At 35.3% G+C, this 20,497-nt stretch overlaps 1 protein-coding gene across 5 annotated transcripts in view; it reads right to left on the bottom strand.

The window, feature by feature from the left end:
- Positions 1 to 20,497, bottom strand: part of SENP7 (SUMO specific peptidase 7) — a 157,450-nt gene that overhangs the window by 22,558 nt on the left and 114,395 nt on the right. For all 5 annotated transcript variants that reach the window (XR_007136604.1, XM_047793366.1, XM_047793375.1 and 2 more), the window contains 5 exons: positions 12,850 to 12,883; positions 6,206 to 6,385; positions 4,370 to 4,632; positions 2,424 to 2,557; positions 744 to 860 (listed from right to left, as the gene is read on the bottom strand). Coding sequence is in view for 4 of the 5 variants with exons in the window: in XM_047793366.1 (XP_047649322.1) it covers positions 744 to 860; positions 2,424 to 2,557; positions 4,370 to 4,632; positions 6,206 to 6,385; positions 12,850 to 12,883 (728 nt within the window). In the remaining variant the exon portion in view is untranslated. The remainder of the gene's footprint in view (positions 1 to 743; positions 861 to 2,423; positions 2,558 to 4,369; positions 4,633 to 6,205; positions 6,386 to 12,849; positions 12,884 to 20,497) is intronic.

The following is a 20,497-nucleotide window of genomic DNA, read 5'->3' as shown; positions in this document are numbered from 1 at the left end:
CTATATATTCCTTCATCTTGGCTATATAAAAAGCTGAGGAGTTCCTATGGTGGTACAGCAGAAACAAATCTGAGTAGGAACCATGCCATGAGGATGCAGGTTCAATCCCTGGTCTCACTCAGTGCATTACGGATCTGGAGTTGCCGTGAGCTGTGGTGTAGGTCGCAGATGCGGCTCAGATCTGGCATTGCTGTGGCTGTGGTGTAGGCCAGCAGCTGTAGCCCTGACTGGAAGCCTGGCCTGGGAACCTCCATATGCCGCAGGTGCAGCCCTAAAAAGCAAAAAAAAAAAAAAAAAAAGTTGAAGATTATTTTTAATGGAATAGTGACAAGGAATTTTTTAAATGGTAGTTAACTATCACAGTACTTAAAGACACAATAGATAACTACACAGAGGTGCTTCTTTTCAGCTCCCAAACTGATTTATAATTACAGAAGTACTTCCTTCACTACAATAACATAGTAGTCAAGGAAGTATCAATCAAGAGCAAGCAAATAACAAAAACTAAAACAACAACAAAAAAACAGTAACTCTTTGAAGTATACAGTATCTACTGGATGTAAAGAAATGAAACTGAAAATTGTCAACTCCAGAAAATTTTGGTAGGCAACAATTTTTCAAATCTGAAATTGTGGCACATTATTTAGCTAAAGCTAAATTATTTCAAAGACAGAGATATTTACTTTAAGATTCACATCAAAACCTGTAAAACAAATGGCAAGATCATTTATCATTATACTTACTTAAGGTAGAAATCAATGATTACATCATTAAGAAACTCTCCTTCTTCTAAGCACTCCAGATCTTCACTAGTTACTGCTAAACCCCCTTTAGTAGGTGGTGGGGGATACACAATCAACCTTAAAATGTAAAAATAAAGTTAAAATATATTAATATTCAAAGTTCTAGATCAAAGAGATTTATTATGGAATAATAACAGGGCAATAGTATTCAACAACTAAAATGTATAGGGTAAAAAATATTTGACAGGATATAAGCAATTATACTTTATTTTCACAAGCTACTAACAGTACTCTCACTAAGTATCTTTTCATTTCTAATCCTTCCCACGTGGGCTAGTCCCAATATCTATTTAACGAATAAGTTTATCTCACAATCAGTTACAATACCATTGAGGGTGTCTCTCTTCTGGAAAATTTTTAACTTTCAACAAATGAAGCAACAAACTATAGAAGATTTTCCCACACTCCAGTTTCCAAAGCTAAGTTAGAATCCCCAAGACTAGTCAAAAACTGTGCTCTCCTACCGGTGGCTAATCTTCATCAGCAGCTAGGCAATGAAGAAATTAACAAGGAAGCTTAGAAAGCAAGTTTCCCATTAACAAGGTATTTACAATGTAAAACTAAAGAGAGCATAAAGAACATAAATAGAACACAACAAGAAAGAAGAGGAAAACAAGATGACATTTAGGCATTTTTCCTTGGGTACCCTCTCTTTAAGATCAGAAATAAGAGCATTTATGAATGCTGGTTATAGTCTTCTTACAGGCAGGGTGGTACTTATTGTACAAATATAGTCAACAATAAAGGTGTAACATGTACTTCTTCAACCAGAAAGATTCAGTTAGATAAGACTCATCTGCAACTGATACAATCTTGGTTGGCACCTAAATCAAATAATACATGAAAATTTTAAGGGCTCATATGATAGTTAATATTTTATTGGCTGTTTTCCTATCCTGTAATTTCAATTTTTTTTTTTTTGGTCTTTTTTCTTACAAAGGAAAGGAAACATGGAGAGAAACAAATCATCCTCAAATGCACAGACTACCTTATTCTGCCTTACTGCCATAAGACATATACAAGACAAAATATGAACAAAGAATCAATTTTTTTTTTTTCCTTTTTAGGGCCACATGCAGCAGATGGAAGCTCCCAGGCTAGGGGTCTAATCAGAGATGCAGCTACAGGACTGTGATATAGCCACAGCAATGCCAGATCTGAGCTGAGTTGGCAACCTGCACTACAGCTCATGGCAACACCAGATCCTTAACCCATTGAGCAGGGCCAGGGATCAAAGGGGCCTCATGGATACTAGTCAGATTTGTTACTGCTGAGCCACAATGGCAACTCCAAGAATCAACTTTTGAAAGAGAAGTTCTGATAAACTCCAAGTATCTTAATATATATTATATATCACATGTTGCTATTCAAATATTTTGATAAATGCTTTAATCTTAACAAATTTGACATCTTAACTACCATTTCTGTCTTACTAACAAAAAACTAAAATGACAGATCATTTTCTTAATAATTTTTAAAAATTTTTCATAATTATTTCTATTATTAACCTTCACCAAAACACTCAAAACACTTAGGAAGCTAAAATATTAAAATCAACAATGGGAATGAAAACTACTAATGTGCCCACCTATTACAAACAGGATATGACACAGTACATACTTCTGAACAGGTCCCGTGTGCCTGACTTCTCGCCATTCTTCATCTGGATTAGATGTAATAGAAAGTGAATAGCAACCACTACTTTGCTTTTGCAGTAAGGTGTAAGTAGGCTTGGCTGTATCTGTATTTGAGGGCTGACAGAAAATGGTAGAGAAAAAGTCTCCTTACAAATGAATAAATACAAATTTTCTCTCAAAAGGATAAAGTCAAAACCTAGACTTGTAAGAGAGAATGTAACTAAAAGAAACACATAACAATGAGTTATATATGTATAAACTCTAGAATTTCAACACATATAACAAATGAAAATAATATTTTTTATCAAAAGATACTGTATATATGATGATCAAAGTTTAACCTGAAGTGTTTTACTCACAGATCTGAGCTTTACAATTAAATTAGAATCTGAAAATGTTGCAGTTCAAAATGAACAAGAGGTGATAAACGGTAGGACAAAATTTTAAAGAGGCTGAAAAGAGTTTATAATAATATAAATTAATATTTTATTATTAAACAGAAACTTGATACAAATTTGTATCTACAATATAATTACCATTTTTACAACATTATGCATAAAGACAGTGGTGAAGTCTTACACCTTGTATTCCACTAATGTGGCTTTCTATAGATCTTTTAAATAACGGATTAGCCTCAGACAGTGTGTGTGTGTGTGTGTGTGTGTGCGCACAAGTGTGCACACATGTGCATGCATGAACGCCCATGTCACAGGAAACTTTATAAACACTTTTCTTTCTAGAGGAACTTGGAATAGATATACAAGCTACATGTATATCACCAATCTCCTATGAATATAAACACAGCATTTTTAAACTTACTATTAATTGTTTCAAGATAATTTTTTCATTTATTTATTTATTCATTTATTTATTTTTGCCTTTTTGCCATGTCTTGGGCCGCTCCCAAGGCATATGGAGGTCTCCAGGCTAGGGGTTGAATCGGACCTGTAGTCACCGGCCTACACCAGAGCCACAGCAACTCGGGATCCGTGCCGCATCTGCAACCTATACCACAGCTCACAGCAACGCCAGATCTTTAACCCACTGAGCAAGGCCAGGGATCTAACCCACAACCTCATGGTTCCTAGTCAGATTTGTTAACCACTGAGCCACGACAGGAACTCCTCAAGATAATTTTAGACTTACAAAGGTATTGCAAAAAATGAACAAACCTCTCTCAGATTCCAATAATAGTAATCTTATATAACCAATTATTAAAACTAAGAACTTAATATTGGTATGATATTATAAACAACAGACTTTATACTGATTTTACTTGTTTTTCCACTAATAAATTTCTTGTGTTTCAGGATCCTACAATTCCTCAGTCTTTCCTTGTTTTTCATGACCTCGTCATTTTTTAAGACAACAGGCCAGTTAATCTGTAACTGGGTTTGTCTTATTTTTCTGATGATTAGACTAAGGTTATACAGTATTGAAGTGATGTACCCTCCTCCGTGCATGATGTGACAGGTACATTCTGCTGGCATGTTTTATTACTTTAATGGTAACTTTGATCACCAGGGTTAAGGTGATGTCTGCCACGTTTCTCCACTGCAAAGTACTAGAAAAAGATTTTTCTAGCAGTGGTTTTATATTTCCCTTATTCCTCTTACATTTATTAACTGGAAGACTTTTCTAAAAAAGAACTGTCCCTTACCCACCATTTATTATTTATTTTTTCATTTAACCAGTCAGTTATTTATTTGTATCAATATAGACTCATGCATGTTATTGTTAATGATCACCTGCCATCACTACCAATTCTGTTGATCTACCTGTTCTAGCTTTGGCATTGGGAGTTCTTGTAGGTTGGTTCCTGGGCTCTTCTGACAAGACACAGCATTCTGAAATCATTCTAGTTTCAATGAAAGAATTTTTACTGAACTGCCTCCCCCCCCCCATTAATTATATTAATCATACGCTAACCTGAGACATTGATTTCATCTTCATTTCTTCAGCAGAAGCAGCAGGGAAAGAACAAGTTGAAGCACAGTAATAGTGAATAAAAGAACTGTCTTTTGAAGAGAGATTCTGAAATAAAGGAAGTGCCTGAACCCAAGACAAGGGATAAGAAAGCTCTAATTCTCCATTGGTTGTACTTATTTCTGTCATAATATCTTTCAATTTCAATTCTTCTCTTTGTGAAATAGAACTGTGTAGCTCAAGGAAAATGAATTCAGTGGATTTTGCTATGAAGGAAAAAAAGAGACCAGTTTTTATCAGTATTATTTTTCAAGAGGATTATAATTAAAATAATTTAATTATTAACAACAGGTTGGTATATACTCAAACTATTTTTTATGTTAGTTAATAACCCAGGCAAATTAAATCCCCAAACAGGCCATGAGTAACCTGAAACCAAAACACAATTTTTAGACTCCTACTGCATTAGAATGGAAACTCCACAATGGTACTGACTGCTGTATCTCCAGTACCTGGCACTTAGTAGGTGTTAGTAAATATTTGTTAATGAATATATGAATAAATAAATGAATGATGGCTAAACAATTATTTTTCTCTAGCATTTTCCACATGTCAAATCTACCAATTTAAAAAAAAAATTTTGGAGTTCCCGTCATGGCTCAGCAGAAACAAATATGACTAGGAACCTCATGAAGATGAGGGTTCAATCCCTGGCCTCACTCAGTGGGTGAAGGATCTGGCGTTGCTGTGAGCTGTGGTGTAGGTCACAGAGGCAGCTCGGATCCTATGTTGCTATGGTTGTGGCACAGGCCAGCAACTGTAGCTCCAACTGGACCCCTAGCCTGGGAACCTCCGTATGCTGCGTGTGCGGCCCTGAAAAGCGCAAAAAAAAAAAAAAAAAAATTTAGGGAGCTCCCATGTGGTTCAGTGGTAAAGAACCCAACTCATATCCATGAGGACATGGGTTCAATTCTACCCCTAGCCTGGGAACTTCCACACGCTGTGGGTACATCCCTTAAAAAAAAAAAAAATTAATCAAACGACTTCCTTCAAAATCATTTTCTTTCATCAGTCATTTCAACAATAGTTTCAAACGACATTCTCTCTCCCCATAATGATTATAAATGGCTCAGTGTATTTTCCCAACTTCTCCCCTATTTAATCACGGATTTTCCCAATTAATTTGGAAGCAATTTGGACAGCAAAATAAGCAATATTAAAGGTATAAAGCTTAGTTCACCACTTAGCATCTTTAATGTGCAAGGGAGTAAGAGAGGGAATAGTAGAATCTTACTGATTTGATTTATCCAATTCTAAACTAGGCTCCTTTAGGAGCTAGAAACTAAACAAAGTTGGGAAACATCTCAAGATACATATATCTACATTTAAGTAACATACACAAAAATATTTGACCCAGTCTTAAAGAAATAATATATGAGTAAGCTGAGTTTTCTTTTTTAGAAACTAAAGAAAATGTTGAAGATAAAAGATTTCTGCATTTTATTTAACTTTGTCACTGATGAACTGTCATAGTTCCTTATGAAACAAAACCAAGAAACTTGTAAGACAGGTAGCCAAAGATGTTAACTGACTAAAAGATAAGATAGTCCTTTTATTTTAGGAGATAACTTCACCTGGTTGAGTAAAATTATAAGGTTAAATAAGATGAATAAAATAATTTATTTTATATAGTATGAAGGGTAAATCATTTTAACTCAATGAACTTAATCTCAATTCCATGAAATAACTGCATCCTACTATATTATTTCAGATGAAAATTTACTTTATTTATAGGACTTCTCAGATGATCCTGAAATTTAGAAATCTTTTTATACTCACGTTGTTGGCTTAATAGAGTATTTTCTAATTGGGTCTGAATCTCTTGAAGATAATTTGAGGCAACCCAAAGAAAGAGGATAGCATGACTTCTTTTACTGTGATCATCATCCTTACTTTTCCATAACCCAAACCGCTTTAAATGTGTGGTATCCACTAGCAATGAAATCTCATGCAGGGACACTGAAACAAACAAAAGATAAGGTAATAAATCAATCTATTTAGGAATATAACACTTATGCACCGTATGGCTCTTCTTTATTTTTAAAAAAGAATTATATGCAAAATTCTTCAAAAATATTATTTCCAGTATGCGTCACTAAACTTAGCTGAAATGCCTAAATGATATTTGAATTTAAAAAAAAAATCACATACAATGAGAAAGGGCCAAATAACTATTAAATGATAATTAAATGTAGAAATTTAGTCTCTCATTCTATATGATCTCATACTTTCTTATTGGTGAGGAAAACTAAGCACTATATAATTTCCTCAGTTATACTGTGCTATTTTGGTTAATACTATCTACCAAGACTCCAAATGCTGTCATGCTGTTAGAAGCCATTTAATGCCTATTTTTCTTCTCCTAAAGTATGTGCATTCCGCTACACAGACCAGCCATCATCAAAAGAGTCTCAAGAAAAATAGGAGCGTCTCAATGGTCTAAGTTGAAATTTATTTTAAAATTCTTCCATGTTTTACTTCTCAAAACTTTTAGGTAATTGCTCTGAATTATCACTCTTTCTCCCTCAGTGAGCTAAAACAATCTTCTCTGAGGACCTTATTTTTTAACTCAAAGAAATAGAAAGTCCTGAGGTCATTCTAAGACAACAAGTAGCTGAACTAGAAATATACATGTTGATTAAGGATAAACCAAAATGGTTACCAATCTGAAACAAATCTCTTACTATTCCTCCCCCAATTTTCTCCTGGTACCTTGCTCCTCAAAATGTAAACCTCAGCCTGTAACACAGGGGGGCCAACTGGAAACACAGAAATCAGGCCCCAGACTAGATCTACTGAATTAGAACCTTCAGCCTAACCAAAAAGCTCAGGTAATTATTAAGAACATTAAAGTTTGAAAAGCATTTTACCAAAAGCATTCAAATACTCATTAACCAGTTATCTTAATGTTCCCAAGATAGCCATTCTTTTTTTTTTTTTTACTTTTTCTCATAAATTAATCCACTTTAAACACTTTTTCTTTCTTTCCTATTTCCTCCTTCCTTCCTCTATTCTTTCCTTCCCTTATTCCATTTCTCCAAGTCTCTTTCTTGTTCCTTTTCTGTATTTATTTCTGTTTCTCTTCTGTGCCTGTTCGTATGCCTGCATGCTTGCCTGACTTTCTACCTTCCTATTCTATCATGTCCTATCCTAGTATACCTTCCCTCTTTTTCTCTGTTTACTAGTTTTTTTTTTTTTGTAGGTCTTTTTTTAAAAAATGGAATATAATTGACCTACAATATAATATTAGTTTCAGGTTACTACATAATGGTTTGATATTTACATATACTAAGAAATGATCATCATAATAAAAAAGAAGTGATCATCATAAGTCTAGTAACCACCTGTCTCCATTCAAAGTTACAATACTATTACTGACCATATTCCTTATGTTGTATATTACATCCCATGGCTTATTTATTTTACAATTGGAGGTTTATACCTTTTACTCCCTTTCACTTATTTCACCCAATTCCCTACCACCCTCCCCTCTGGCACCCAGCCATTTGTTCTCTTTATTTACTTTCTTTGTGTTTTTAGATTCCACATATAAGTGAAATCACATGGTATTTGTCTTTATCTGACTAATCTCATTTAGCACAATACCCTCTATATCCATCCATGTTGTTGCCAATGGTAAGATGTCATTTGTATATTGGCTGCATAATATTCCATCATGTGTGTATATGTATATATACATGACATCTTCTTCATCCTTTCACCTATCAATACACAGTTATGTTGTTGCTTCCATATCTTGGCTATTATAAATAATGCTGCAATGAACACTGGGATGCACATATTTTTTTCAAATAAGTATTTTTGTTTTCTTTGGGTAAATATCCTGAAGTGAAACTGCTGGACCATATGGCAGTTCTACTTTTTAAGTTTTTGAGGAACCTCCATATTATTTTCCACAAAGCCTGCACCAATTTACAATGCCAATGTGTGCCAACAGTGCAAGAGGGTACCCTTTTCTCCACATCCTTTCTAATGCTTGTTATTTATCTTGTTCATGACAGCCATTTTGAGAGATATAAGGTGGTATCTCATCACAGTTTTGATTTGCATTTCACTGAAGATCAGCGATGTTGAGCATCTTTTCATGGGTCTATTGGTCATTTGTATGTCCGCTCTGGGAAAATGCTCAGGACCTCTGCCCTTTTTCTTTCTTTTTTTTTTTTTTAGGGCCACATTCATGGCATGTGGAGGTTCCCAGGCTAGGAATCGAATTGGAGCTGTAGCTGCTGGCCTACACAAAGCCAGAGAAACGCCAGATCTGAGCCGCATCTGCAACCTACACCACAGCTCACAGCAACGCTGGATCCTTAACCCACTGAGTAAGGCCAAGGGTCAAACTTGCGTCCTCATGGATACTAGTCAGATTTGTTTCCACTGAGCTATGAAAGGAACTCCCCCCTGCCCATTTTTTAACCAGATTTTTTTTTTTACTGTTGAACAGTGTGAGTCCTTTGTATGTTTTTGCCATTAAACCCTTATCAGATATATGACTTGCAAATATTCTCTCCCATGTCGTAAGTCATCTTTTCATTTTGTTGAAGATTTCCTTTGCTGTGCAAAAGCTTTTTACTTTTATGTGGTTCCACTTATTTATTTTGGCTTTTGTTGCCTTTGCTGTCAAATACAAAAATCTGCCAAGGCCAATCAATGCTAAGGAGTTTACACGCTATGTTTTCTTCTAGGAGTTTTGCAGTTTCAAGTCTTATGTTTTAAGTCTTTAATCCATTTTGAGTTGATTTTTGTGTAAAGAAGAGGTAAGAGTCCAGTTTCATACTTTTGCATATGGCTGTCCAAATTCTCAACACTATTTATTGAAGAAACTATAATTTCCCCATTGTATATTCTTAGCTCCTTTGTTGAAAATTAATTTACTTATAGGAGTTTCCATTGTGGCGCAGTGGTAAAAACCTGACTAGGATCCATGAGGACACAGGTTTGATCCCTGGCCTTGCTCAGTGGGTTAAGGATCCCACATTGCAGTAAGTTGTGATGTAGGTTGCAGAGGCAGTTCAGATCCCACATTGCTGTGGCTGGGGCATAGGCTGGGAGCTACAGCTCTGATTCGACCCCTAGCCTAAGACTTCCTTATGCTACAGGTACGGCCCTAAAAAGACAGACAGACAGACAGACAGAAAGAGAAAATTCACTTTAAACCAACTATGATAAAAAAATAAAAGTCATTACAAAAAAATTAAAAAATTAAAAATCAAAAAAGAAAATTAATTTACTGTATATATGTGGGTTTATTTCTCAGCTCGCAATTCTGTTCCATTGGTCTGTATATATGTTTTTATGCCAAATATCACACTTTTGATTACTACAGCTTTGTAATATAATTTGCAATCAGAAAGTGTGATGCCTCCAGCTGTGTTCTCAGGATTGCTTTGGCTATTTGGGGTCTTTTGTTGTTCTACACAAATTTTAGGACTTTTTTTTCTATTTCTATGAAAGATGCCATTAGAATTTTGACAGGGATTACACTGAATCTGTAGATCACCCTCCTCCATTTCTGAAAACTGTCAGTGAAATTATTGGCAAAGATAACAAATTACATTAAAAACAAGGAGTAAGAACCTTCTGAAAAATTTCTCAGCCATTTCTTCTTCACATAGCTCACAGCCCCAAATAGTTGATACTATTTCTGTGAAATCTAGATAATTATTACTAATCCAAATGTTCCAAGGTCTTAGTATGAAATCTAAATATTTTTTAGGAAGCATGCTTTTAAAAATTTCCCTTAAAAAAAAAAGGATTTTTACAACATTATAAGAAAAATGTACCTAATTACCAATTTTTCACAAAATATTCGGTTTACTCTGTTATAGGGCTATGACAGACACTGAAAGTAGGAGTTGCCATCATTTTTCTTACCTACTGTTAGGGATTTTGGTAACAGGATCCTAATTTTGTAGGGAAGTAAGATATACCTCTTAAAAACTCTAATTCCTAGCTTCTTTTGCAAACAGACATGTGATCATATGACTACATTCTAGTTAAGAAAATATAAGCAGAAGAGGTAAGGTGGCACATCCTAGAAGACTTCTTAAAAGGGCAAGAGATAGGTGGTATACCTCCTTTCTACCATCTTTCCTTTCTTCCCATGTTCAACCTGGAACATTAAAACATGATGAATTGGAGTTCCTGGTATGGCTCAGCAGTAACAAACCCAACTAGTATCCATGAGGACACAGGTTCAATTCCTGACCTCGCTCAGTGGGTTAAGGATCTGGCATTGCCATGGGCTGTAGTGCAGGTCGCAGACACAGCTCAGAACCTGCATTGCTGTGGCTATTATAAAGGCTAGCAGCTGCAGCTCCGATTTGACCCCTAGCCTGCAAACTTCCATATGTCACGGGTGTGACCCTAAAAAGCAAAAAATAAAAATTAAAAATTAAAAAAAAAAATGATGAATGGAATACTAACAGCTATATGCACCATGAGACAAAGCTGAGGATGAAAATCATGTCAGGGATGACAGAATAGGAAAATAAAAGAGTCTGGGCCCTTGATGACCAAATAAACACTGTATTAGCCCTGATTAGTCTACTGCTGGATTTATGCCTTTTTTTTTTCTTGTCTTTCTGCCATTTCTTGGGCTGCTCCTGCGACATATGGAAGTTCCCAGGCTAGGGGTCGAACTGGAGCTGTAGCCACTGGCCTACACCAGAGCCACAGCAACATAGGATCCAAGCCGCGTCTGCAACCTACACCACAGCTCACAGCAATGCTGGATCCTTAACACATTGAGCAAGGCCAGGGATCGAACCTGCAACCTCATGGTTCCTAGTTGGATTCGTTAACCACTGAGCCACGACGGGAACTCCTACTGCTGGATTTCTTAAATGTGAAGGAAAAATGAACTATTTTCTTTAAGTCACAACCAAATATAATTGACAGCCAATACAAACATGAATAAATCAAACTTTTCCCACACTGCTACAGAAAAAGAATAAACACATAGACCCACAGATTCCCCATCTACAAAAATCTTTTACATGCATGTCTTGTTTTTAAAACATTTTTGTATATGGGAACTTAGCATAGATAGGATTTGAAGAAGATGACTAATATTTTCCTCTTTCATTATAAAGTCATAAACCCATTACTAGTGACAAGAGTTGTTTTCCAAAATTTTTAATTAAGAATCATCTTTTAAAAATCATTTGGGGGAGGTCCCTGGTGGCCTAGCAGTTAAGGATTTGGTGTTACCACTGCTGTGGTACCAGTCTGATCCATGGCTCAGTAATTTCCACATGTCACAGACAGGGCCAAAAAAAATCATTTGGGATAGAAAAGCTATAAAAGAAAGCAATATTTGAAACAAAATACACAATATTACTTATGAAAACCTAAAGTATTATTTTTAAAGACTGCAGCATAAGAATTTGAGAGGTAGGTCTGTTACAATGATCTTTAAATACAGATTTTAGTTAGATGTAGTAGGCCTACATCAAACTCTAGGGCTTCTACACAGCGAAGGAAATCATCCACAAAATTAAAAGGTAATGTACTGAATGAGAGAAAACATCTGCAAATCACATATGTAATAACAGGTTAAAATCCAAAATATATAAAGAATTCACACAACTCGATAGCAAAAAGGAACCCTAAGAGGAATTCCTTTGTGGCTCAGCAGAACCCAATACCACTAGTATCCATGAGGATGAGGGTTCAATCCCTGGCCTTGCTCAGTGAGTTAAGGATCCAGAGTAGCTGCAAGCTGAGGTGTAGGTTGCAGATACAGCTTGGATCCTGCATTGCTGTGGCTCTAGTGTAGGCTGGCAGCTAAAGCTTCGATTTGACCCCTAGCCTGGGAACTTCCATGTGCTGCAGGTGCAGGCTAAATAGAAAAAAAGAAAAAAGAAAAGAAACCCTAGCAATCTGATTGAAAAATAGGTAGAAACACTGAAAAGATATTTTTCCAATGAAAATATACAGATGGTAAAAAGGTACATGCAAAGGTGCTCAACATCACTACTCATGATGGAGATGAATATCAAAACCACAATGAGATATAACCTCACACCCATTAGAATGGCTATTATCAAAAAGACAAGAAATAATGAGTCTTGGCAAGGATGTGGACAAAAGGGATCTCATGTGCATTTTGGTAGAATGCAAACTGGCGCAGCCATTGTGTAAAACAGTACAGAAGTTCTTCAAAAAAAAATTTTTTTAATAATCCAGCAATTACACTTCTGGGTATTATACAAAGAAAATGAAAACATTAATTAAAAAAAAATGCACTCCCTTGTTCATAGCCACATTAGTCACAAGAGCCAAGATATGGAAAAAAATCTAAGTGTCAATCAACAGATGAATGGATTTCAGAATTTTTGCTAACCAACTACTTTATACTCAAAATTACAGTAAAAAGAGATCATAAAACAATGACAGCTTACCTTGAAATGGGATCTTAATATACTTTGTTGTGAACTAAAGGAAAAATAAAAAAACAAAAAAGGAGTTATCATTCAAAATGTGTAACTATTCAAATTTTTTCTTTTTAAACCGCAAGTACATCATCAAAGTCTACCTTGAAAGTGCTCAAGGCTTTTTCTCAATAAACCAAAAAGACGTTTCACTGTAAAGACTGAGTTTTATGGAAGTTTAAGAATCCTTTGCAAGTAATTTATAATTTTCAATATGCTCATTTATAAAAACCAGCAAAACAATATATTTGTCAAAAATGTTTCCTGAATATTTAAAGAAGAAATAAGACAAAGTCCAGAAGAAGCTGCCAAGAGACACATAGGGTGTCACTGACTTTGGTAAATAAATCACAAAACAGGATATGATTTTATTCTAGGCAGTAATTTTTCTTTGTTACATATCATAAATTCCCTTCTGTCTAAGGATTCTGCTCTTTCTGCTCCTTCTGTGCCAGGATACTAAGTTTTCTCTGGGTATCTTTCACATATAGCTAACCTGGAGAAAACCACAGTTCAAAAAGATACAGGCACCCGGATGTTTACTGCAGCACTATTTACAATAGCAAGACATGGAAGAAACTTAAACATGCACCAACAGAAGAATACATAAAGAAGATGTGGTACATATATAATGAAATATTACTCAGCCATAAAAAAGAATGAAACAGGAGTTCCCATCATGGTTCATTCAGTGGTTAACGAATCCAACTAGGAACCATGAGGTTTCGGGTTCAATCCTTAGCCTTGCTCAGTGGGTTGAGGATCTGGTGTTGCCATGAACTGTGGTGTAGGTCGCAAGACACAGCTCTAATTAGGCCCCTAGCCTGGGAATCTCCACATGCCATGGGTGTGGCCCTAAAAAAGACAGAAAGAGCAAAAAAAAAGAATGAAATAATGCCATTTGCAGCAACACTGATGAACCAAGAGATTATTACACTAAGTGAAATAAGTCAATGACAAATATCATATGATATCACTTATATGTGGAATCTAAATTTAAAAATGATACAAATGAACTTATTTACAGAACAGAAACAGATTTTGAAAATAAACTTACAGTTACCGAAGGGGAAAGGTGGGGGAGGGAGGGATAAATTAGAAGTTTGGGATTAATATATACACAATACTGTATATAAAATAGATAACCAACAAGGACCTACTGTATAGCATAGGGAACTCTACTCAATATTCTGTAATAACCTACATGGGAAAATAATCTGAAAAAGAATGGATATATGTATCTGTATAACTGGATCATTTTGCTATACACCTGAAACCAACACAACATTGTAAATAACAATAGTCCAATACAATTTTTTTAAATTAAAAAATTAAAAATAAATGTTGCAGAGCTCCTGCCATGATGCAGTGGAAACAAATCCGACTAGGAACCATGAAGTAGCGGGTTCAATCCCTGGCCTTGCCCAGTGAGTTAAGGATCCAGCATTGCTGTGGCTGTGGCATAGGCCAGCAGCTACAGCTCTGATTAGACCTCTAGCCTGGGAACCTCTATTTGCCGCAGGTGCGGCCCTTTAAAAAAAAAAAAAAAAAAGACAAAAAAATGAAAAAATAAATGTTGCCTCTTTTATCTGTATCACTTATACGAATAATAAGCAGGTAAACTTAGGTAACTTACTGAACCTCTCAGTTTTAGATAAGATCCGTAATCAAGGAGAGCTATTATCATTAGACACTAGCATCTGATTAAGTATGACTAATCATAGTCTGACTTACAAATACACCTTATTATTGCACAGAATTACTATATATACTTGGTGTATACTTCCCCTTGCTAAATTCTTTCTGATATGTTTCACTGGGTTTTTGATCTAATAAAATATATCTTAGCAACTATAAATAATTAGTTACAGAAAATGAATATAAAGAGTGTTTGCTTTTGAGATTTTACAGTTATTACTACAAAATTATGATTTATAAGTCATGCACCTATACATCCTTGGCCTCTACTGTCTACATCATTGTTTCAATCTCCCACATAAGGATCCTTGTCCTATCAAAACTTTCAGCTTGGCAAGGACCAGAATACTAATTTATACCTTTTTATGATGACTAAGCCAACATGTAATTTCTTCCAAATGAAAAGCCCTCTTTGTAGCAAAAACTCAATCTTCAGTTGAGAAAATTAGAAAGACACTTTTGAGGCAACAGGTAAACTCAGTTCTCTGAAATCATACCCTTTCTATTTAAACCTAAGAATAAAGTTGAACTGCTCTTCCTCTCTTGCTCTCTGTCTCTCTCTCTCTGTTTCCCTCTCCCTCCACACCTATCTCCTCCCTCTTCTCTTAATAAACACTTTATTTGCCTCATTAAAAAAAAGAATAAATCTGAACATAATAGCTATTTTATAACTTCTGACAATAGCCAGTACAATCCTCTGAACATAGAATATGTACTTAATAAACATTTATCCTATTAGCAACAAAAGTAAGATCTAAAAAATGTTCACATCTACTGCAGCACTTTCTATGCTAAACAAAAAAGGTAATAACTTAAATGTCCAAGTATAAGAAAAGAAAATGGCCCTAATTTATGTAATAATGTCCCACTATAGGTATTTCTCCAGTTCAACTATATTATAACTGTCATGACAGTGAGAACAATTTCTCCAATGTCCATAACAATACATAACACTCCTTAAACATCTGAAAAAGGACTAAGTTTAATTCTCTAATATATTTATCCTCCCAAAAGAAAAAGTTCTTTAATATCTAAGTTGCAGAGCATCGTGAACTGTCTGAAAAAGTATATTAAAAAGTCTTTATAAAAACTTAAAAGCTTTATGACTTTTCCCCTTTTCCCCTTTTTATGTTATTACATTTTTAATTAAACCAAAAGATTTTGCACAGCAAAGGAAACAATTTAAAAAAAAAAAAAAACAGAACCCACAGAATGGGAGAAAATCTTTGCAAATGATACCACTGACAAGGGCTTAATCTCCAAAATATACTAACAACACATAGAACTGAACAAGAAAAAAAAAATCAAAAAATGGGCAGAAGACCTAAATAGACATTTCTCCAAAGAAGACAGACAGGTGGCCAACAGGCACATTAAAAGAGGCTCAATATCACTAATTACTTAGAGAAAGGCAAATCGAAACTACAATGAGGTACCACCTCACACCAGTCTGAACGACTATCATTAATAAGTCTACAAATAACAAATGCTGAAGACGGTGTGGCAAAAAGGGAACCTTCCTTCACTGTTGGTGGGAATGTAAATTGGTACAACCACTGTGGAAAGCAGTATGGAGGTTCCTCAGAAAATTAAATAAAGAACATATGATCCAGCAATCCCCCTTCCAGGCATACATCCAGAGAAAACTTGCATTCAAAAAGATACATGCACCCCTATGTTCATTGCAGCACTATTCACAATAGCCAAGATATGGAAACATGTCCACTGACAGAGAAATGAATTAAGAAGATGTGGTACATATACACAGTGGAATATCACTCATCCATAAAAAGAATGAAATAATCCCATTTACAGCAACATGGATGTAACTAGAGATTCTCATACTAAGTGAAGTAATTCAGAAAGAGAAAGACAAGTAACACATGATATCACTAATATGTGGTACCTAAAAATGGCACAGATGAACCTATCTATAGAACAGAAACATACTCATAGACATCGAGAACAGACTTGTGATCGCCAAGGTGGGGAGAGGGGGTGGGATGGACTGGGAGTTTGGGGTTAGTAGATGCAAACTATTAAATGTAGAATGGATAAGCAATACGGTCCTACTGTAAAGCACAGACAGAGAACTATACCCAATCTCTTGGGATAGAACATGATGGAAGATAATATGAGAAAATAAATGTATATATATATGTACGACTGGCTCACTTTTGTTGTACAGCAGAAATTGGCACAACATTGTAAATCGGCTATAATTTTTTTTAAAGTGCTTATTTTTTCCTCATGGTAACATAACTGTTTTAATTTTTGCAGAATTCCTCTCAGCCTTTATTCACATGCATGTAATTTACTTGAATATATTAACTTTTAGTAAGTCACTTCTCCTATAATTTAATTTTTTATTTTATTTATAGTTTAAGTGTTCCAATAGATGTGAGATAAAATTTTCAAAACCTACTTTATGACATTTTTTGAATATTATCAGTTCTTTATAGGACAGCGAACTGTCCAACAGATAGGAATTAAAGACAACCCAAATATCCCAAAAGAGGTACCTGAATTAAATTAATTTAATGATTATGGTCAGTTATAAAACATTATGTATAATGTCCTATCCTTTTGTTTTAAATAAATATGTATCTAATATAAAAACTATAAAATGATATACACTGAAGAATTAATGGCAATTACCTCTGGATAGATAGATTACAAGGTTTTCTTTAAATTGTTCCTTTACTCATTTGCAGTTTTTGTTTGATTTTGTTTATAGCCCATAACAAGGCCACCCAACTGTGTAATAACATAACTAACACATGAGTTAATGAAAATCTATTCTTAAATACTTACATTAAATTGTCCTCTCCGGGTTAATTGATTATTGTCATATATTTAGGTTATCCAACTGTGCAATTATAAATAACTCAACAGAAAAAAACTGGTTAAGACTAAACCAAGATGAAATAGAAAAGATGAATGGACCAATCACAAGAACTGAAATTGAAACTGTGATTTAAAAATTTCCAACAAACAAAAGTCCAGGACCAGATGGCTTCACGGGCGAATTCTATCAAACATTTAGAGAAGAGCTAACACCTAGTCTTCTGAAACTGTTTCAAAAAATTGCGGAGGAAGGGATACTCCCAAACTCATTCTATGAGGCCACCATCACCCTGGTACCAAAACCAGACAAAGACTCCACAAAAAAAGAAAACTACAGGCCAATTTCACTGATGAACATTGATGCAAATATCCTCAACAAAATCCTAGCAAACCGCATCCAACAATACATTAAAAGGATTGTACATCATGATCAAGTGGGATTTATCCCAGGGATGCAAGGGTTCTTCATTATACGCAAACCCATCAGTGTGATACACATTAACAAACTGAAGAATAAAAACCATATGATCCTCTCAATAGATGCAGAAAAAGCCTTTGACAAAATCCAACACCCATTTCTGATAAAAACCCTTCAGAAAGTGGCCATAGAGGGAACCCACCTCAACATAATAAAGGCCACTATGACAAACCCACAGCTACCATCATTCTCAATGGTGAAAAGCTGAAAGAATTCCCACTGAGATCAGGAATAAGACAAGGATATCCGCTCTCACCACTACTCTTCAACATAGTTTTGGAAGTCCTAGCCACAGCAATCAGAGAAGTAAAAGAAATAAAAGGAATCCCAAATGGAAAGGAAGAAGTAAAACTATCACTATTTGCAGATGACACGATACTATACCTAGAGAACACTAAAGACTCTACCATAAAACTGTTGGAGCTCATCCATGAATTTCGCAAAGTCGCAGGATACAAAACTAATACACAGAAATCGACAGCATTTCTATATACCAACAATGGAAAAGCAAAAGAGAAATTAGGGAAGCAATCCCGTTTACCATCGCATCCAAAAGAATAAAACACCTAGGAGTAAACCTACCTAAAGAAACAAAAGACCTGTACTCGGAAGACTGTAAGACAATGATGAAAGAAATCAAAGATGACACAAATAGATGGAAAAATATACCATTCTCTTGCATTGGAAGAGTCAATATTATCAAAATGACTATACTACCTAAGGCAATCTACAGATTCAATGCAATCCCTATCAAATTACCAAGGACATTTTTCACAGAACTAGAACAAAATATCTTAAAAGTTTGTTGGGAAGCACAAAAGACCCAGAAAAACCAAAGACATCCTGAAAAAGAAAAATGGAGCTGGAGTAATCAGGCTCCTGGACTTCAGACTATACTACAAAGCAACAGTCATCAAAACTGTATGGTACTGGCACAAAGACAGAAATATAGATCAGTGAAACAGGATAGACCACACACCTACAGCCAACTCATCTATGACAAATGAGGCAATAATATACAATGGAGAAAAGATAGCCCCTTCAATAAGTGGTGCTGGGAAAACTGGACAGCCACATGAAAAAGAATGAAATCAGAACACTCCCTAACACCAGACACAAAAATAAACTCCAAATGGATTAAAGACCTAGATATAAGACCAGACACTATAAAATTCTTAGAGGAAAATATAGGCTAAACACTCTCTGACATAAACCACAGCAACATCTTCTCATATCCACCTCATGGAGTATTGACAATAAAAACAAAAATAAACAAATGGGACCTAATCAAACTTAAAAGTTTCTACACAGCAAAGGAAACCCTAAACAACACAAAAAGACAACCCACGGAGTGGGAGAAAATCTTTGCAAATGATTCAGCTGACAAGGGATTCATCTCCAAAACTTATAAACACCTTCTGCAGCTCCATACCAAAAAAACAAACAACCCCATCAAAACATGGGCAGAAGATCTAAACAGACAGTTCTCCAAAGAAGACATACAGATGGCCAAAAAACACATGAAAAGATGTTCAACATCACTCATTATCAGAGAAATGTAACTCAAAGCCATTATGAGGTACTACCTTACAACAGCCAGAATGGCCAGTATCCAAAAGTCTGCAAACAATAAGTGCTGGAGATGGGGTGGAGAAAAAGGAACCCTAGTACACTGTTAGTGGGATTGTAAACTGGTATAAACTGCTGGTAGAAAGCAGTATGGAGATTCCTCAGAAAACTAAACATAGAACTACCATTTGACCTAGCAATCCCACTCCTGGGCAACTATCCAAAGAAAACCATGACTTGCAAAGACACACGTACTCCAATGTTCACTGCAGCACTGTTTGCAATAGCCAAGACATGGAAACAACTTAAATGCCCATCGACAGAGGAGTGGATCAAGAAGATGTGGTACACATACACAATGGAATATTAGCCATTAAAATGGATGAAATACCAGCATTTTTAGCAACATGGATGGACCTAGAAATTATCATACTAAGTGAAGTCAGCCATACAATGAGACACCAACATCAAATGCTTTCACTGGCATGTGGAATCTGAAAAAAGGACAGACTGAGCTTCTTTGCAGAACAGATGCTGACTCACAGACATTGAAAAACTTATGGTCTCCGGAGGAGACAGTTTGGGGGGTGGGGAGGATGTGCTTGGGTGATGGGATGGAAATCCTCTAAAATTGGATTGTTATGATCATTATATAACTACGGATGTGATAAATTCATTTGAGTAATAAAAAAAATGGAAAAAAACTGGATAAGTCTGAATTTAAAATGAAAAGGCTGTAATATGGGGTGGGGAGTTATTGTGAAAAGTGAACAAAATTCCTTACAGAAAAAAAAACTAAAATGACTACAGGCATAACAAAATCATTAATATCTGAAAACTAGTAATCAGAGAATATTAATTTTAAACAGAATCACTGTAGTGCTGTCAATCAAAGCAATTTTAACTTTATCACAAGCTACCATTATTGGTTCTTCCCAGAACTTATACATGTGTCCTCTATTGGTTGGGTCTTCCCCCTGCATGATCACCAAGGAAACATCTACTTTGTGTCTTAGATCATATGCT

The sequence above is a fragment of the Phacochoerus africanus genome, chromosome 1 (genome assembly GCF_016906955.1).
Source record: "Phacochoerus africanus isolate WHEZ1 chromosome 1, ROS_Pafr_v1, whole genome shotgun sequence".
Classification (NCBI taxonomy): domain Eukaryota; kingdom Metazoa; phylum Chordata; class Mammalia; order Artiodactyla; family Suidae; genus Phacochoerus; species Phacochoerus africanus.
The sequence above is the reverse complement of the archived record's forward strand: the minus strand, read 5'-3'. Positions and strand labels throughout refer to the sequence as shown.